Source organism: Pelophylax lessonae, assembly GCF_965119305.1.
Source record: "Pelophylax lessonae genome assembly, chromosome: 2".
Lineage (NCBI taxonomy): Eukaryota > Metazoa > Chordata > Amphibia > Anura > Ranidae > Pelophylax > Pelophylax lessonae.
In genome coordinates, this window is record NC_138769.1 from 623,747,886 (window position 1) to 623,769,250 (window position 21,365).

Sequence of the window (21,365 nt, forward strand, 5' to 3'; positions counted from 1 at the left end):
TGGGTATTCAGCTTAAATGGGCTGAATGCGTTACCGGTGACCATGGCAGACCCACATCAGGCTCAAATCCTGCTACACATTTATGAGGGTTTTGTCGGCCACTGGAGGATTCTTCCTCCAATAAATATTTCTCCTACTCATTCTCTTTCTTTCCCTACCTCTTCCTCTCTAATAGCCAGCTAGATTATAAGAAAATTCCAGTGCAGCCTCCAGATCTGTCAGCCCCCAATCATTCTCTTTCTTTCCCTACCTCTTCCTCTCTAATAGCCAGCTAGATTATAAGAAAATTCCAGTGCAGCCTCCAGATCTGTCAGCCCCCAATCAATCCACCAGCCCCCTGCAGCCCTCCTATCACAGATCCACTCTCTGCTTCTGCCAAAGCCCATAGATCCTATACTTTCTCCATTCTTGTGCTTGAGGAGAAGAGGATACAGGAGGCTGAGAAGAGCACAACAGCAGCAGCCTGCTCCTAAGCCCCACCCCTGCTGTGCTGCAATGTCCGCCCGCACCACGTGGTCATGTTACAAATCTTAGAAGCATTCAGAGATAGGGACATCCCTCCAACTGCTAAGTTCCCTCTCTGCACACAACCCACCCTCCCCCTACTCATTTAGTTGACAGCCAGCCTGAATGAATTAAAGGAACTGTCCCCGCACAGAACCTGCCCTTTTTTTTTTTTTTACTCACAATGTTGGAGATATAGGCCAAGGAAATAACAGACTGTTAGCAGCTTATAGTCAGGTTTTTGAGAGCAGGCTGAGGAGACAACCAAAACAGAAGCAGAGAAGTAGTGAGAGCAGGGAAAAGGGCAAGTTCTGTGTGGGGGGTGAGCCCTACTATTAGTATCCAGGCTGGCTGGCAGCATTTCTGTAGCTGCTGCTTCGTGCGTCCTACAACCCCTACACTACCACCCAACTCTCCTACAACAGCAGCCAGCCCCCTCACTATCAACCTAACTCCCCCCTCCTGAAATGTTAGCCAGCCCTATTACTAATACCCCCCCCCCTCCCAACTTCTTCTGTCTGCAATGTCAGCCAGAAACCCTCCCTACTGTTACCCAACCCACCCTGCTGAAATGTTAACCGGTGCCCCCCCCCCCTATAGTCTCCCACACTCTTAGGAATCCCTCCACTACACTTTCAACCAATATCGCCTCCCCAGATAGCAAGCAATTGTCCTGCAAGTTTGAAAATGACTTGCTAAGCTATTACTAGACTTGACAGGCTGTACAATTTTGTACAAGTCCGTATTGCATGACTCCAAATCAACTTTCTTTGCAATCATTTTGCAAGTCTGCTGCAAGTTCTGGTTCAGTTATGTTGTGCAATAGTCATCCCACCACAGGGGTCACTGTGGCTGAATTTATCATGTTGTAGGCTTGCAGAGATCTTGCTGTAGACTCACCACAGAAACGTTGCTCTTGCTAGAGACTTGCCACGCAAATTTGCTACAAATTGGCAAAGTGTCAACTAGAACTTGTGCTTCAAGTGCTCTGCAAGTATACAACTTGCCAGTGAAAATGTGCAGCAAGTTACAGACTTACACTTCAACACTGCCACACATTTTTGGCAAGTTTTCCTTGCTATCTGGGTCTTGCACCGCACCTGCAGCTACTGTACCTTTCTCTTTTTTTCTTCTTCTTTACTTCCACTGCCCCTGACCTGCAGATATATTTCTCTTATTGCCCACTGTGTGTAAAGCTCCCCATCACTCACCACTCACAGCATCTACACTCTCTTCTTTCAGCACCCATATTCCCCCCATACACACACACACTACTCTTTCACTCCCACTCCCACCACCTGTCACCTAATTCCCCCTCAACACTGCAACTGTACCACTACCCATGCTTGTCACCATCACAGCTGCACACCACCTTCACCACTGTGTCAGCACTACCCTCTCTCTTACCAAACCTTTGCATGCTTTCCCCCACTTTTACTCTATGACCCCCCCCCCCCACACATGCCCCTAAACCTCCCTCTTTTCCCCACGTTCTGAACCCCTCTCCCCCACCCCTAACCACCACCCATGCTCAAACTGCTGCAACCTTGCTTGTTCTGGAACAAGAACACGTTTGCTGGTTAAAATAACAAAGGTGGACAGTTAGGCCTCATGTACACTGCTGTTGATAAACAGACGTTTAGGAGCATTTGGGCATTTTTTTCAGCAGCCCCTAAACTCTCCTTTATATTATCTTATCTGTCCATGTACACTGAGTAGTTTAGTTTAGAGGAAGTTGACTTTAGTGGCATTTTTTTAAAGCAAAAAAATGCGTTCAGACGGAAGTTTATTGGCATTTGAAACGCCAAATGCTTGTAACAATTGGCATATGCATCTAAACATGGTAACTCGGGTTTATAAGCGTTTCGTTTATAGGTGTTTTCAATGGGGATACATTTCTGACCACTTTACAATGTAAAAACGCTTCTAAACGCAAACGCACATAAACGCGGCATGTAAACGCAGCAAAATGGACGTTTTTAACCATTGGTTACTAGCTGTCAAGTTCCAGCATTCAGGAGAGGTTTTCAAACGTCCCGTGTACATGAAGCCTTAGGTCATGTGAACAAGCCTATCACCATTAGTGTCAGCTTCAATATACCAAAATTTTATTTTTCAGGTTATAGGTTCAACTAAATGCTTCAGCATATGTTGCTTAGCTTATTCAATATTTCTCTGAGGCTCCAACTGTGGAATTATTTTCTTTTTTAGACCCTGATTCCCTCTTCCTCAAAGAATTTTATTAATTTAACTAATTACTATGGCTAAACAAGCTATTTAAGCCTTCCTAATCAGTTCTCCATAAACATAATGGAAATCTGTTGGGCTACATGTTTGATTTTGATTGGATTTAAACCAAAGATTTGAAATAATTGCTATAGTGGAAGGGTTCCAACAAAAAGCAGTGTGGACATCTTTCTGCCTTAGGTTGCACAAGCCCCTAATCGGTATGTAATACGTTTTTGGTTCTCCGCTATTTTTACTTATTGTATTGTATTGTATTTTTTTTTTTTCCCAGTGGCACCACCATACACCAGGTTTGATAAATATATACAGTATAACCAGATTTATATTACTTAGCTTTCCACTTACCTTGCAAAGGCTGTCTCAGCTCCTTATTTTCTCACATGCAGAACATCATGTTGTTTGTGAATTATTTCCAAAATATGTCCCTTCATCACGCAAGAGGCCACCAGAGTTCTTTAATGCTTTGACCATTGCAACATGTTGCTCTTTCTTCTTTTACGACAAAGACACTTCCTTCTACAATGCAATATGAATTCTGCTATATTTGTATCTCCCTGTTACTTGATACCTCTCTCTGCCGGTCATCACTTACAGTTTACAGTCAACTTGAAAATAAAATGTAAATAAGAATAATATGTCTTTAAAACTCTTGACACATAAATATCTGACCTCAGCAAATATTCATCATATCTTCAGCTGGGGCTATCAGCTTGCTTTAACCACTTGCAGTCCCTGCCGTTTATAATGGCATATATAAAATATATCTAACGCCACATTTTTTTTCATTTTTTACAGAGTAGGAAATGATAAAATGCACCAGGATTTTCTTTCATTGCTGTTCCATTCAGGAGATTTGCCTTCACTTCCAGTTCTGTAGGCACAACAGGAAGTAAGAGAAAATCTCTCTGAAGTGAGATAGATCCCAACTGTTCAGTTAAAGTGGAATTTCACTCAGTACAGGAAGTTCCACTCATCCTCCTTCCCCCCTTCTCTGCCATTATTGGTGTACCACCCTACAGGTAGGTGCTAGGTAAATGTATAGTGGGCCTTGTCTGCCTAACAGCAGGGCCATGATTTCTGTAGTAAGGTGTCATGATGAGTTCCAGATGTGTTGAGCTGAAGGGGAAGTCTCCCCACTGGCTCCTGTGAGAGGCTTCTCATAGGGCAGTGGAGGAAGCCCAATCAGGGGACACATCCAGGCTTGTAGCTACCCCAGAAGGCAGATTATGCTGCAAGGAATTCTGGGAGTGGATAGAAGTTTGAGGGAAGTGCATGACTGGGTGTCCCAGGAGGGAGGGAACGGCTGTCTCCCCTCCTGTCTGAGGAAGCGGATGTCTCGGGGTGTCGCCTGAAAATCCAGAGAGTGCTGAGTGAGCTGAGGAGGATCCGGTGTGCCGAGAACCAACGGAGAGCGAGAGGGGTTCAGTCCCAGGAAAGCCTACACAGGTTGTGAGTACTGAGGATTTCCCCCTGGGGGTCTGCCTGAAGTGTTAGAGGAGACCACTCCGGAGAAGGTTCTGGGATCCAGTGCCAGCTAGCGGTAAAGGGGGTGCCTAGGTTGAGGACCCTGAAGTTAGAGAGGGGGTACATAGTCAGTGGACCCTGAAGAGTAACAAGTGTAAAGGGGGCGCCTGCGGTAGGGCCCTGAATTGTACAGAGTGTTGGTTGAGAATTGCATTCATACAGGAACCTTTAGCAGTTTACTACACGCCAGTGCAAGGCTGGGGAGTAAAGTCAGGGACTCTGCAAGTCAAACAGTGTCAGAAGCTCTCTATTCTGCAGTCCTGGATCTTCTGGCTTTAAAGTCGGGGATCTAGAACTTCTTTCAAGTTACAGTGTGTTACTAAGCATCAGTGAGCGCTGGCTAGCTTCGGCTGGTGTCAGGACAGCGTTGACAGACATTTTCTGGAGAAAGTCCCAAGTGTATACAGTTGAAGCCTACAAGGAGTATCCCACTCATTCCCTTCTCCCATCCCCTTTTCTACAATAAAACTACAAAACAAAGATGCCGGAGTTGTCTATGTCTCAGTGCTCACACCCAGGGCCTCAGCCCACATGGGCTGGAGAGGTAACCGGTACCGATGGCAGACCCACATCAGGTAACAAGCCTGCTACATTGGTAAAAGTTTTTTTTTTTTTCTGGAGCGGGTACCTTGTTTTAACTCCCACTTCCCTTAGGCCCCCCTCACTACCTGCAGTCTCCTGGCTGCAGAAGCATTCACAATGCACAGCATGGCTCGCACATGCACAGTGGAGAGCCTGGCTGTGAAGCCACAGGGAGTTACAGCTAGCTAGCCACAGTCAACATGGTGGCACCAGGGGCTCAAATACCGGCAAAGAACTGGCCCTGATAAGAGCAGCCCTGGATCCCTGGGCTGGTAAGTGTTTTTTTTTTCAAAGTCAGCAGCTACAGTATGTGTAAGTATGTGTAAATGCTGACTTTTTTTCCTAACTGAAGTGTTTTTTAAGCTTTAAAAATGTAAGTAATATTACAGTCTTAGTTTTATTTTCTTTTTTTTTTTTAATAACATGTTATACTTATCTGTTCTGTGCAGTGGTTTTGCACAGAGTAGCCCGGATCCTCCTCTTCTTGGGTCCCCTGCCGGTGCTCCTGGCCCCTCCCTCCTGACCATTGCCCCAAGAGCAAGCAGCTTGCTCTGGAGGCAACCAAGTAGGCTTGCCCCCGAGCCACGGCTCTGCGTGTTAATTTTCACACAGAGCCATGGCTCTGCTCCGCCCCCCACCCTCTATATTAACTCGCTGACTGTGGTTGGCCAATGGCTCCCGCTGCAACCTCCTCCAATGAAAAGTGAGAATCCCCGGAGAGCCGAGGCTCCTGTCCACATCTCTGGATCCAGATGGGACTCAGGTAAGTATTGGGGGGGAGGGGCTGGGGGACTGCTGCACACAGAATGTTTTAAAAAAACCTTGAGCCTTTAGAACCACCTTAAAGATAGAATTGGATTGGTTGCATGCACAGCTGATGCAGATTCTGACTGCTTCAGTCAGGCAGGCCATAGACAGTGTGAATTTCTTTCCTGCAACCATGGGTTGCAAGAAAGAAATTCACATCATTCCCCCATCAACACAGACAGTGCTGACAGGGAAATCTCTCCTGCCAAGCAATTGTCTGCTCCACTAGTCGCTAGTGATAATAGCAAGTGAATCCGGCAGGCCGGTTGTACCCAAGTTCATCGATTGATCGATGAACTTGGTACATTCAGCCTGCCCACACAAGGTTTGAATCTTGGCTGCTTCCTGCTGAACCGGGCGATTGCGAACCGTCTATGGCTGGCCTTAGTAAAGTTTTTTTATGCAACAGTTAATTGGCACATCAAAGGCATTATTGAGAGTCAATTGTAGTTATCACATAATAACCTTAGTCGCATTGCTGCTTCATTTGTTAAATTTTTATCTAACGTTGTTCACTTTAATCTGTCTTGTTATTTCCTCCCCGTCTGCCACCAAATCCTGCCAACAGTTTGGACTGTGCGACTCAGCAGCTGTATCGTTATTTATTTCAGTTTTCAGTCTTCATCATAGTTAAGTCTAGTTTTTATTTGTTTGTGCTAATTTTATAGCTTTTACATTGCTTCTGAATTTTGTTTGGCACTTTTATGGGCTGGCAAACATCAGGGCTGAAGCTTTATTGCACTGTGAAAGTAATAGAACTCAGGAGTAAATCAATTTGCTAGCATATCTCCAATCATATCATTGTGGAGTGTTTGGTACAGCGTTAGATTTTCAGAGATTGCTAACTGACTGAGAAGCAAATAAGTGGAATAGAGAGTATGCAAGGTTTTTTTAGATGTCATATTTAGTTAACTGCCACTTTTTAGACGCATTTTCTGAGAAAGCACACTCTATTAACGCTTCCAATGTTATGGCAAGTTGCCTTTCTACTTGCGGAAAAACAACCTATATGAATGACATTGTAATATGCCAGCGAGGGCTGCCTTGCTGACATCAATAATGTTCTTTCCTGTAAAAAGAACTACTTTCATTTTTCAGCCGTGACCTTTTAGTTACTATCTACTTCTTTATCTCACTAAGGACAGCACTACCATTATCTCCCTCCTGAGTCTGTTTTCTTCAGTGCCCATATAAAACCCACTTTTGCAGTTACAGGCCTTTGCAGAATTGAAATATGTATTACCTTTATGTCAATGGAAAAAAAAAAGAAAAAAAATCAAGGGTCAAAATAATAGGAAGTATAATTATAATATCAGTTTGGAGTACAATGCTTTGGTCTCAAAAGCAGGGGATAGAATAAACCATGGAAGTAGTAAATATCTAATATATAAGCTATAGGCTGTCATTCATTATCTGATCTTTTAACATCCTTTTAATGACTCAAGCATCTCATTGAAAAATTGTGCAAGAGGTAAATGACAAAACCCTAATAATAAACCTCTCCTATGCGTTCATTTTTGATCTGTTAAAGTGGAACTTCACTCTCTCAATCAACATGAACTATTTCTAATCCTTATGCTGCTAGCATAAGTAAATAGATAGAAAAGTACAGTATATCATATTAACTTGTTTTACACTTTTTTGCATTTCTTCAGTTACTTCCTGGTTTCCATGCCTCTGCAAATGATGACATAAATCCCAGGAGTCTTGAGGAGGGGAGGGGAGGGAGGAGGGGAGGGGAACCGTATCAGCTCAGCCAATGCCTGATACGGTTTCCAGGAAGTAAATGATACATAAATCATCTGCCCTTACTCAAGATGGCCACGGCCAGAAATGCCAGGGGGCATTTTTTTTTATTTCTTTTTATTGCAAAATATAATGTACAAAACAAAGCCTGTGAGGCATACCCCAGCTTAAAACAAACAAAACCACAAATTTCTAACTCAACAATTCGACACACAAGTGATTGGAGGTTCAAACAGTAAACCTCCCATATGCATTCTGCTCATTACCCAGGAAACGGATGAAAAGAGTAAAGGTACATGTGATAGATTTGGAGTCTGTTTTACCCCTCCCTCGGTCTCCCACCACGCGACCTGCCCGGGCCCAACACCTCACTCCCGAGCTCCACCAACCATTACCAAAGTCACTTAAAAGGGTGTTCCACCATGCAAAAGCCTACACAATCTAGGTATTTTAACCCACAGGGTCTTGGTCGTCCAAGGTTGAATCAGAAGCAATCCATGCATTCCAGACTTTGTCATATTTTTTAGGGCAACCCCTGGAGATATAAGTTGCCTTGTACAAGGGTACCACAGTGTTGACCAGTCGCCTCCAAAAGCTAAGGGTCGGTGGGAGGTCCGATTTCCAATTAAGGACAATTCCTTTTCTAGCATAGAATAAAAGGATACCAATTAGAGTACGTATTGCTTTGGCAGCCGCCAGCTGCTCCACGAGTCCGAGAAGACAAACAGCGACCGTCAAAGGGATCGGAATGTTGGTCAAGCTCGAGACAAATTGGGTCACCTCCTGCCAGTAAGAAGCGATCTGAGGGCACTCCCAGAAAATGTGGGAGAAACCCGCAGAATCACAAGACCATCTCCAACAGGAGGCCGGAACACCAGGATAGATACGGTGTAACCGCTGTGGAGTATAATAAATCCTGTGCAGTATCTTAAATTGTATCAACACATCCCTAGTCGCTATGAGGGGCTGAAACGGGAGGTCCTTCATATCCTCCCAGTCCTCTCCATCCAGCCCGTTCTCCTCCCCATACCACACCGCACGCTGACCCTCCAGTCCAGCATGAATAGAAGACATTAATACTTTGTATATCGTGGTGGATAGCATTTTTTTTCAAGTCTGCATCCCTCAGGAGAGACTCAAGGTCATTGCGCTCTAGGCTAGTCATAGGGGTGGTGAACTGCGCACGGTAGGCATGGCGGAGTTGGAGGAATCTGAAGAAGCAGGAGTTGGGAAGTTGAAATTTGACCTTTAGGCTGTCAAATGTAATCAAGGTGCTGCCATTGCTGATATCCGCTAATGTTTTAATTCCCCTGGTAGCCCACAGAGTGGGCTCCGGAACGGACTGGAACTCCGCTAGGCGTGGATTGAACCTCAGCGGTGTGTCAGGTGACCAACAGGCCCGTCTCAGATCAGATATAGCTACCATGAGTGTCCAAACCTTCACCACCGCCCTCATAGCTGGAGTCAAGGGGGGATATGATGCCCTCAGTCCTCTATACAGAGTGTTGCGAAGGGTCTCATAGGATCCTGCGTGTGCCGCCTTCAGGACCACAGAGGAATTGGTGTCATCAGAGACAAGTCAATTGTGGGCATGCCCAAGCAAGGCTGCCAGGTAGTAAGAGTAAAAATCCAGGCAAGCTAGCCCCCCCTGTGTCCTTGGCCTGCAGAGGGTTTTCTTACTAAGCCTGGCCGGACGCGAGGACCATAAAAAAGATGTTATAAGAGAGTCCAATTGATTAAGATAAGATTTCGGGATCCAAATTGGGGAAAGTCTAAGAATACAAAGGAGGACCGGGAGAAATTTCATTTTTAGCAAATTAATTTTCCCTATAAGCGATAATGGGAGATGAGACCACACCTACAAGCGCTGCCTACACCACTGTACTTTAGGCTGCAAATTAAGTTTAATGAAGTCCTGGACATCGGAGGAAATATGGATACCTAGATACTTAATAGATTATGTCAGTTTTAGCAGTGAGGAGGGGTTCCACAGGGTGGTGGCCCCAGCGTCTATGGGTAAAACTAAAGATTTGTCCCAGTTGGTATGTAGTTCTGAAAGGGTTGCGAACTGCGCCAAGATCTGCAGTGACTCATCTAGGGAGGGACCGGGGTCCCTCAAAAAAAGTATTAAATTATCCACATAGAGAGCCAGTTTTTCCACAACAGGGCCAACACGAATCCCCGCCACACCTGGCGATCTCTGCAATGCCTCTGCCAAGGGTTCCAAAGCAAGTGCAAACAAAGCAGGGGACAATGGGCAACCCTGCCTTGTCCCTTTCCTTACTGAAAAAGGAGGGAAAGCCTACCATTTAATTTGATACATGCCATGGGATTCCTATATAACAATCTGACTCAGCGGCTAAATATAGGACCAAACCCAAAAACTTCAAGTACCTTCATCATATATCTCCATCGTACAGTATCAAAGGCTTTCTCAATGTCTAAAGAATCCAAAATTCTTGAAGCATTTTCGAGTGGAGGGAGTTGAAGATGTGTAAGGACTCTACGGATATTTATATCTGTCGATTTACCGGGCATAAACCCCGTCTGGTCGATGTCAATCAGCGACGGTAGCACCCCCATCAACCTTGTAGCCAGAATCTTGGTGAGGATCTTAAGGTCATAATTCAGTAATGATATAGGTCTATACATAGTTACATATTAAATAGTAGTTGAGGTTGAATAAAGACAATAGTCCACCCAGTTCAACCTGTGTAGGCACGCGTGGCCGTAATCATCTCTCATACCCCTTATGTTCTGATCCTTGAGATGTACGTCCAAGAGTATTTTGAAAGTAGCCATACTCCCCGCAGAAACTACCTCTTGTGGTAGAGAATTCCACACTCTTGTAGCCCTAACAGTAAAGAACCCCCTGCGTTGCCTGAGGTCAAAACGCTTCTCCTCTAATCGCATTGTATGTCCTCGAGTCCTCATACAATCCTTGCGACTGAATAGATTTTTTTCTATGCTGAGATCACCATTGAGGTATTTATAAATTGCTATCATGTCTCCTCTCAGGCGTCTCTTCTCCAGGGAGAATAAATTAAGCGATTGTAAACGTTCTTCATAGTTTAGGTCCTCCAATCCCCTAATTAGTTTAGTTGCCCTTCTCTGGACTCTCTCCAGCTCCAACACGTCCCTCCTGAGGACTGGCGACCAGAACTGGACAGAATACTCCAGATGCGGTCGGACTAGAGTTTTATAAAGTGGTAGGATTATAGTTTTATCTCTGGACTCCCAGGTCTTTCTCCATTTTTTGATTCCCCCAAAGCTTCCCCTCTAAAGTGTATTGTGCTTTTATGTTTTTAGTCCCCAAGTGCAAAACCTTACACTTCTCCACATTAAACCTAATTTTCAATGTCGTTGCCCACCCTGTTACTTTGTTCAGTCTCATGCTGTGCAGTTATTGCCCTGCCCAATTTTGTGTCATCTGCAAAAACTGATATAGAACTAATGATCCCGTCCTCGATGTTGTTTATGAATAAATTGAACAGGGTCGTTCCCAGGACTGAGCCTTGGGGGACCCCACTTACCACCCCAGACAAGTCTGAGTATGCGCTATTTATTACCACCCTTTGGACACACCCTTTTAGCCAGTTCCGTATCCAAGAGCAAACTTTGTGGTCGATGCCTGCAGACCTTATTTTATAAATTAAGCACTTGTGGGGAACTGTATCAAAGCCTTAGCGAAATCCAGGTACACCACATCCACTGGTCTCCCCCTATCTAGCTCACAGCTCACCTCCTCGTAGAATGTTAAGAGATTGGTTTGACAAGAACGCCCTTTAGTAAACCCGTGCTGATTACTGCTGATGATGATAATGTTGTCTTTAGCAAACTCTACGATATAGTCCCTTATCATCCCCTCCAGAAGGGGGAGGAGCAACTAGTTAAGTCCCTACCCGGCTTAAGCAAAAGAACAATGTGCGCTTGGTACATGCTATCAGGGAGCCACCCAGCTTCCAGGCGCTGAGAAAATAATAATTGTAACCTAGTGACCAACAAGTCTGAGTAGGTTTTGTACAAATCCCCAGGTAGGCCGTCCAGTCCTGGTGATTTGTTATTGGGAAAGGAGTGGATAGCAGCAGTGATCTCCTGAAGCTGCAAAGGCTGTTCCAAGTCCTCATGATCCTTCTCAGAGAGGACAGTAAGGCCAAACTCTCCCAGTTCATCCAGACGGCAGTCCCCCAGACCCTGGGGCTGTTCATCATATAGTGCACTATAGAAGGAATGGAATGCATTTAAAATTCCCCCTGGGTCAGTGACCGAATCCCTAGCCGGGGATCTGATCTCGGGGATCACCGTCTGGTACGCTGGCTCAGCCACCAAATTAGCCAGGAGTCTTGCATTCTTATCCCCCAACTCCAACAATCTAGCCTGAAACTGCGTGTTGTCTAGATGCACCAGGGAAGTATAATGGAGTTTCAGCTCCCGTCTGACATGCGCCAGAGTAGAATAATTATCAGCGGTAGGGTCTGAAGCAAAAGCCGCCGCAGCCCCTGACTCATCACGCCCCTGCTGAGCTGCACGTGAAGCCGCCTCAGACCGGACCGCCTTGATAGAGGAGATTCTCCCCGGGTGAAGGCCTTACATGCTTCCCATACTGTATCAACAGGGGCCGACTGTTCATTAGTAGTCCAGTACTCAGATAATCTAGGCGATACCATCTCCTGTATTTTACCATTTTGAACCCAATGCGCCACCAACCTCCAGCAACCCGGCTCGTGACCCGCATCCAGGGCCACACAAACCTCCAAGGGAGAGTGATCCGAGAGGCCAGACGGGAGCTAGGAAGCCGCATGCACAAAAGAAAGGAAAGTGTCTGTGCCAAACAGTAAGTCAATGCGAGATCCCGATTTATGGTTGGAAGAGACATGAGAATAAATCCTCTCCCCAGGGTGCTTCCACCGCCACAGCTCCTGGAGACCAAAAGTGTCCGCCCAGGTGACAAGGTCTGTATGCGCCCCCCGCAGGGGGTTAGAGGCATCCAGACTCCCGTCCAATATGGTGTTGAAGTCCCCGCCCATAAACAAGTTGTGGACCTGTAAAGGAGCAAGTTTAGTAAAGATGGTGTATAAAACGCTTGAGTCAAAGGGTGGAGGGACATACACATTGACAAATGCCCAACGTTTAGCGTACAACCTCAGTATCAAGATAACATACCTCCCCCCAGGATCTGTAATAACCTGCTCAACAGTGTATGGCAAAGTCTTGTGCAATAAAATAGCTACACCCCAGGCATAAGAGGAATATGTGGCGTGAAACCCCTGTTTGACCCATGCCCTTCGGGGGCCAAGATCCTACTACCAATCAGGTGGGTTTCCTGCAAAAACAGTATATTGGGCTTGTGGGAGTGCAGAAATTTAAACATCAAGGACCTTTTAACTCTGTTATTTAACCCTCGCACGTTCAAAGAGATAAGTTTCAAAGACACCTACCCATGGTAGGTGTCTGTGGGAAAGTAACATAGCAATAACACAGAACATAGTCATAGCTTGCTGAAGGAGAGCATAAAGAGTACCTGTAAGAGCACCAGGGGGGAGTCCATAGCGGTCCCCCAGAGGGAGAGGAAGTCTGAAAGTCCTGAGCAGATGCAGAAAAACCAAACAATAAACTCCCTACTGACTAGCATTAGATATTAGTCAACTGGACTACAGAGTTCTGGGAATATCCCAAGGTGTGTCCGTACTGGAACAGTGGACTAGCAGTGGAGTGAGAGGGGACTGTACAGTCTAATAGGCCTGGGGAAGGCCAGTAACCCCTGGGACTGCCACTCAAGAACAGGCAGGTAGCTAATAGTTTGTTCTACCAGTCCCAAGCGAAGCAGTCCATGGGAGCTCCAGAGAACCACTTCTGGGTTCAGAAACTGTGGGCATAAGTAAACAAAGGATGGGTGGTCATGTGCAAGGTGACATTCCCGGGGCCAGACAAACAACAGACCTGGAGGCTTGCAAAAGGGAAGGTGAGTAATAAGCACTGCAGCGCCAGAGTGAAACAGGAGAGACCATCCCACTCCCCCAGCCATAACCATGTGAGCAGCATGAGGGAAAAATCAGGAACCAGCAATGCCAGTTAGAATGGAGGAATAGGCCATGGGGAAGAGGGGGAGGACAAGGAGGGCAGCAACAAGGCAATCTTGCTGAGTAGCAAACAGACAAACAGGGGCAGAAGTGTAGAAGGAGGTCAAGGCAGGGTGAGTATCCAGGAATCCGCATCGTCAGGAGAGTCAAAGAACTTCACTGTTCCTTAATATTGCACCCAAAGACGGCTGGGATAAAGCATGGAGTACTTAAAGCGGAGTTCCGGGCACAAAAATGATATTTTTTTTTTGTGCCCCTCCGCTAGGTAGACCTCACCTGAAAAGGAATTGGATAGTTATTTTTTTTTTTTTGTTTACTTACCTTGTAATTGAAGATCGAAGATACTCACCTCAGAGTACTTCCTCCCTCGGAGCCGCGGCTCACCCCGTCACTTCCTGTCTCGCTATGATTCCTGGGAGCTGAACGTCATAGCTCCCAAGAATCAATGCGACGGCACCGGCCCCGCTCGTCATTTCCGGGCGACGCCGCATTCCCCTGCTAAACAGCTTCTGGGCATGCCCAGAAGCTGTGGAGGAATGCGGCGCCGCACCGGAAGTGACGAGAGGGGCCGGTGCAGGCGCATTCTGGGACAAGAAGACGCGGAAGAAGACACAGAAGAGGACCGCGCCGGCTTCAGCTGCCCACAAGAGAGATGGAAACGCTGTGGAAGAAATTTTATATGTAAGTATTTCTTCTAAAAGGTAAGTGCGAACCGGGACAGATCAGAGGCTAGCCATTGTGGAATGTGCTAGCCCTGACTGTCCCGGGGGTATGTTTAGTAAAAAATGACATCTGTGCCCGGAACTCCGCTTTAATGTCACATTCCCTGAACCTGCGTCTGACATCAGTAAATGTTCTCCTTTTCTTTTTTAGCTCTGCAGAGAAGTCAGGGTAGAGATGTACCATCGTGTTGTTATAGGGGAGGGTGGGGTGCTTGCGGGCCTCACCAAGGACACGATCCTTATCCCTGTAGTTCAGGAAGCTCACTAAAAAGGGTCTCGGGGGGACTCCCAGAACACAGCGACCCGTGGGGACCCTGTGAGCCCTCTCCACCACATAAGTCGGGGAAATGTCTGTGAGGTCTAGCAGGATTTTAAAGAAGGCTTCCGCAAACTCTGCAGGGCGATCCCCTTCAGCCCCCTCTAAAATTATTTCTCAGCAAAATAAAGCATGGAGACATGGATGGATGGGGGAGTTTGTTTTAAATACTAACAATGAACGAAATGGCGTTTTTGGTTTGTGGAGCCAGATGCAGTGCAGTTCCTCTTTTAACACCATCAAAAGAGTTTTCTTATTTTTGTTTAATAAGTGCAAAAAATGATCTGGCCAGAAATTCAGAGCTGTTCTGTGTGCTGTTCTCACTTCCTATGTCATCTCAAGTACCCAAATCAGGTCATCCAGTTCTGATTTTGGACTATAGAACAAGAATTTAATGATCAAGATAGGGGGGATATTTGTGTAGTTTAGTTAAATACAACTGGGCAGGGCTGACACCACTTAGTCCACAAAAAGGCTGTTTTCAGTCCACAACAGGAGTTAGAAGCTGAGAAGATTTCAGGCAGACCAACATGTATTTTTCTGTACTTGCACAGTCTTTAAAAGGACAAAACTGGAGCAAATGTGTATATATTGTAGAGATGTACTGCATACTGCATGTTTTTTTTTTTTGTCCTGACATACCAAAGCATACAAGCTGGTGTCCATTGAAAGAAGACATGGATAATATGTTATTCATACTTGTGGATGTTTTTATACTCTGGGCAGCTACATTTCAGCTGTCTAACTGCTTCTTGGCAATCATAAAAGAGTATTTTTACGCAATGTTTTGTACTTTACATTTTTTACCATAAAAATCTATTAAAAGTGAAAAGACATGAACACCATTGACACCATTGTTCAATAAAGAGCTCTTTTTCTTGAGATCTAATTTTGAAGTGAAGTAGCTACTCAGAATTTATTTGATTAAGTTAAGTTAGTGTACCTAAGAATAATGACTAAAACTAAGAACCATTTATTGAATAATATATGAGTGCACACTGCGCTCTAGTCTAGACTGTGTATTTAAATAATCATGCCGCTACTTATATAAGGTGTTCAAAAAACAAAAAGTGAAAATATACATTGCAATCAAAAAACATACATTTCACAGTAGTGCACTAGAGTACATCAACACGTGAGAGTACTCCAAAACTAATAATCATGTGTCCATGAGTATAACTTTGTGTCCATAAAATATATATATGTGAATCAATATCTTGCAGCCTCATGCAAAAAATATTGAATAGAATCCACTCGAATGTGAAGAAGAAGGTGTAACAAACTAGTATTACAACACCAACATTCCTACACCATAGTTATGTGTGCCACTTCCGCTCCCTTAAGAAACAAGCTCACCAGATGCTGTTGCCATTCGCTCTTGTGTCTGGCAAATCTCTCTTATGTGTCATATTGAAAAGCCGCTAATGCACACCAAACTCCATCCAGATACTAACTTCAATTATAAATATCATCTCGCGATTCGCTAGCAGTCTGCTCTGTGTGTGTGCCCACAAACGACCACCGCGTTTCTGCAAGCTCCCGCTCAGTATATAAGAATAAAAATAAAGTGGCCCAGACAGATAACAGTATCTGGCTGCAGAGTGAAGCTAATGGAGCTTCAGTTATTGAATTAGGTAACATATCTTTTTTGGGTTTAGGAAATAAGGAAAACTTAAACAGTATAACCTGGCTAACACTGTACAGTTAGGGCTCATTCACATGTGTGTCAATACCCTGTGTTTATGCAGTGTTTATTCAGCGTTTTGAAAGCTTCATAGTCGTCCTTCAACGCCTGCCATGAATACTACAATGGGCACCACACAGTACTGTTCATACAGGAGTGGTAGCGTTGTGTTGCCTTGCCTCTTGTTGAACAGTAAGCATCATGTCGCTTTCATGAGCCATCTCTTGTCAGCCACCTCCATTGATTTTAATGGTAATTCTCTGTAACCGCACTTTAACCACATGCCTACTGGGCACTTTCACCCCCTTCCTGAGCAGAGCTCAAACAAATAGAGCTTTCTTTTTATGGTATTTAATCACCACTGGGTTTTTTATTTTTTTGCTAAATAAATGAAAAAAAAAAAACAAAACTTTTGAAAAACAAAAACTTTAAATTGAAATTAAAAACGTTTTCATAGTTTTTTATAATATTTTGAAAACAGGTAATGTTTCTCCTTCACTGATGTGCACTGATAGGCTGCACTGATGAGGTGGCACTGGTGAGCACTGATGAGGAGACACTGGAGTGTACTGATGGGCATGGATAGGTGGCACTGATGGGCTGCACTGATATGTGTCACTGACAGGCACTGGTAGGTGGCACTAATATCAGGCACTGATGAGGAGGCCACAGGTTACCAGTTTAGAGATGCACAGAAGGTCTGGTGCTAGAATTATTGCTGTAGCTCCGACGTTCACGACAATACCTCACATGTGTGGTGCAATCATCGTTAACATATGTTTGTGGCCGGTGCTGGAATAACGTATGCATTTGCATTTGCACGTAAGCACATTGGGACAGGGGCGTTTCAATTTTTTTTATTTATTTTATACAAACATTTTTTTTTTTTACACTTTTTTTTTTGGATTAACTTTATTGCTATCACAAGGAATGAACAACATCCCTTGTGACAGCATGGGCCATGACAGGTTCTCTTTATGGAGCTATCTGGGAAATATTAGACCCCAAATCTCTGCTCTAACCTCCCATGCAACCAATCAGACACAGATTGGTCTGATCGGCTGCTTTCCTGGCCACTGGTGGCCAGGTACATACAGAGGCAGAACTGGAAGTGACGACATAACTCATCACTCCAGGTTTCCAGTGTTACAGAGAGAGGGGAACGATTTCAGTTCCTCTCTCTCTGTTCAGGGAAGCCATCCCCACCAGCATCATCACTCCCGTACACTGTGATCATATGGTAGAGCCCGGGAGAGGCAGTGGAGGCAGTGGGTGGGGGGGTAGAACCCCCGTCCGCCACCCGCAGAAGTAACCAAGTGCCACTTGGATCACTTCTGCATGTTAGGGAATAGACGGATGAAAACATACATATTGGAATGGTGCCTTTAGCTGTAGAAATGATTCCGGTATAACCATTGAAACCGAAGGACATATATGGACATCCTCCTGGCAGGAAGTGGTTGAAAACACTGTACAGAAGAAATGCCTGTTGAGCTGCCAGATGTCCAGTGTGCTCTTAACTTCCCATTGGTGCTGACACCACAGTGTATTTTCTGCACTGAAATCCCAACCAACGTTGTCAGCCCTGCCTGATGGACTACAGAACTTTGTTCCTGCCCATTTTTGTCTCCCTCCACATACAAACAATGATTTCTTTCTCAGCAAAACAATGCTGCTGCCTTGACTCCCGAATGCCTGCACACACTCTGTGTGTAGAGAAAGTGCTCTTGGAAAATGTAATTATGGGGTTCAAGTTAATGAAAGCTGAGCTCCCCCTGCAAAAATGCACAGGAAATACTCAAAAAAGGGGAGAGAGGCAAGTTCTATTTATACCTACTGCTTAGTACATTTTATCTGTCCCAAAGCCTTGTCTTCTTGTACTTGTACTTCTTGTTCTTCTAGAGTACAAATTAATTGATGACTAGAAAAATGGAGTTTAATAAATTCAACAAAAATGTTACTCTACAAAACAAATTCATAAATATTCAGGTTTCAAGCCAAATATTCTAACGTAGTTGGAAAAAGAAAATCTCTCATGCTTCTCAAAAAAGAAAACTTTTGTTTTATTGAAAAAAAAATAAATACATTTATTTAACACTTACTTTATTATTATCTTTCAGATTAGAGTCACCCACTCGATCTTTAACCATGGATGCCCCAAAAGGAGTCTACATCAAAGCGCAGACTGGTGAAATCGAGGCTATTTCACGGAAGGACATTAAATTCCACAGCAATGATGGCATGGTTGGTGATCTTAATACATACATTTTCTTCTGTACCATAATAATTTATAACATCCAAATATACAGAACATACATATTTCAACACATAAAAATGCCATAATTTTAAATATTCTACATAAAATAAAAATAAAACTGACCATGTGCCACTAAATCATGACATGAACCTGAAGTGGAAATCTACATATTTAGAGAGGTTTTTAAAAATAGATGTTATTTATGAGATTTACACTCTTACCTAAAATATAAGACTGGGCAAAATAAAAAATCTATACATTACATCTCTTCAATACGTGCACATTTCTCAATGCTTTGTTTCTTTAAAAATACAGCAAGTACAGCAAAAATACCTGTAATCTTGCCAGAACTCAACTCCTAACCATTCTGTTATAGAGATGACAACAGGGAAGGTTTTCTGTAGTTCAGAAAGAAGCTAGGCAGAGCTGACAACACTGCTTAAAGGAGTTGTAAAGTCTCAAGGTTTATGCATTAAGGTGAAAAACCTTCAGTGCTGCAGCTGTCCCCCAGACCCCCCTTTTTCTTACCTGAACCCGATTGTTCCAGCGACGAGCACAAATCCAGTGACACGGGAGCCGAGGCGGTCCTGCTGTCAATAGACGCAGAAGCAGGACTCATGAGCACACCCGCATGGGTGCCCCCAGGGAAAGTGGCTCTCTGTGGGGGCACCCAATGAAGAGGAGGAGCCAGGAGTGCCGACGGGGCACCACAGAAAAGGAGGATCAGGGCTGCTCTGTGCAAAACCACTGCACAAAAAAGTATATTTATTGATACAAAAATTAAAATTGAAAAACATGTTCAAAATAGCACAATGTGGCCATACATAACAATATAACAATAATTGAACAGAAGAAATGTGCAAGCATAGGAATGACACCTGGCGTGTTTCAAAAAACTCTTCTTCATAGGTGTCAGCCAGATAGGGCAAAGGACTTCCTGGAAGATAAGTAACAACATAAGTACAAAGGAAACATTTGATTATATAAACAAAAATGCATTTGCGATAATGGATAATGCAATATTAACCAGAATATTAGAATTATATAGCATAGATGTGTCGCTGAATGATAAAACCAAACAGGAAGGGGGAAGGAAATGGCAATGGCGTCAACACCACGAGAGCCGCCCATTGTCAGACCACACGGCCCCACAACAAATGCCAGACTACAAAAGATCCCTGTTGATTTACAAGGGACTAGAGGAATGGGCCTCTTGTAAAGCTTGAGACATATAGGATCAATGTGTTATGAAAAGCCCAATCTAGGAGCATAAAAAAAAGATCCTTTTTCTTTATGCTCCTAGATTGGTTCACCCCATCCTTCCCGTGCACACGGACCCCCTTTCCTGAGGACAAGACATAGACAGTGGAGAGCATTCAGAGTGGAGAGCGCACTGTCAGGCAACAGGACAGGGAACACCCTTCCGGGAGAGCCATGCATCTCCAATTTATTCTGTTATGGCCCCAGCTGGGGTGATCTGGAGATGATCCTGTGTGTGGATGGATCTTGTCTTCTGAGTGCAATTCACATGACCAAAAGAATATTGGACTCCCATACAGTGCACGAACTGCTGTCAAAGGGGCTATGGAGGCAGCAGATTTAAATATAGAGCATACAGCAGCTCTAGATCCTGGTTGCCTGAGCCCAGGAGAGAGCAGTCTGGGGCCATAATTGTGGATAGCAGACATAACAACCCCGTCCTCTCACCCCCCCCCCCCTCTATTTCTCTCTCTTACCTCCCTACCCCCCCCTCCTTTCTCTCTCTTACCTTCCTACCCCCCTCTGTCTCTCTTCTCTTTCGACTTATCCCCTCTCTCTCGACCCACCCCCTCTCTCAACCCCCCTTCTACCTCCCTCTTTCTCTTTTACCCCCTCTCTCTCTTACCCCTCGCTCTCTTGCCCCACCTCCCTCTCTCCCCTATCTCTCACCGCTCCCTTTTTCACCTACCTCTCTCCTCCCACCTTGCTTTCCCATCTCCCCCATCTCTCTCCCTCCTATTCCTATCTCTCCTCCCACTCCGCCCTCTCCCCTTCTGTCTCTTTACTGTACTATGTAATTAGCAGGCACTACCTTCAGCCCCCAAAAACCCTACTTTACTGCTTTCATTAAATGCTCTGCTGGCTGCATCATAAAGATGGCTGCTGCGCATCAGTAATCTTTAAACATGAAAGGGCCCAAGCATCTTCTACAGAAAGAAGCCAGGAACTTGCATGCAGGCTATGCTGTGGTAGATATTTAAATGCCACCTCTATGCATCTGAGCTGCAATAACTAAATGATCAGGCTCACGGAGGTTCCCAGAGGCATGGCTGGGAAGCTGTCAGGCACCTGACAAGTTCTCAGATGGCCACCACCTTTGAACCTGTCAGGTGTTCAGTGGCTCCACAGCAATGCCAGTGGGAATCTCCATGAGTCTAAGCTGCAGACAAGAATTAGGCATTGGCCCCTTCTTGAACATTAGGGCCTGACATCTTCCAAAGTTTGTTGATGGCCCCTTCTGTGCAGCTGAGCTGCAATATGTGGAGGATGGCTGCCACAAACATATATAATGTGGAAAAGGCAATATGTACATAGGGCTTTGTGTGAGTGTGACTTGAGTGTAGGAGGGGACATAGGGGGCCCCATGAGTTGTCAGTCCACCCCTGCATTGGACTTATTGTTTTCGGAGTAGGATAAATCTTTCATTCTTCTGATCTCTTCTACTTAATTAATCCATAGCTGGACCGAAGGGGGGAATTCTTCCCTCCAGAAAAGCAGAATGTATGATTTTGCATAAATTAAATGATGACTTTATAATTTTAATTTAAAATATATTTTAGTCAGAATCTAATTGTTGTAGAAAAGGAAAAAGAATAGACCCAAGGCATATGAAAATAAGTAAAACGCTGGGAGATTT

General features: G+C 44.6%; 1 protein-coding gene across 2 annotated transcripts in view; it reads left to right on the forward strand.

Moving 5' to 3' along the window:
- SGCG (sarcoglycan gamma) overlaps positions 1–21,365 on the forward strand; it is a 300,854-nt gene that overhangs the window by 268,037 nt on the left and 11,452 nt on the right. For both annotated transcript variants that reach the window (XM_082246683.1, XM_082246684.1), the window contains exon 7: positions 18,333–18,456. In XM_082246683.1, coding sequence (XP_082102809.1) covers positions 18,333–18,456 — 124 coding nt within the window. The remainder of the gene's footprint in view (positions 1–18,332; positions 18,457–21,365) is intronic.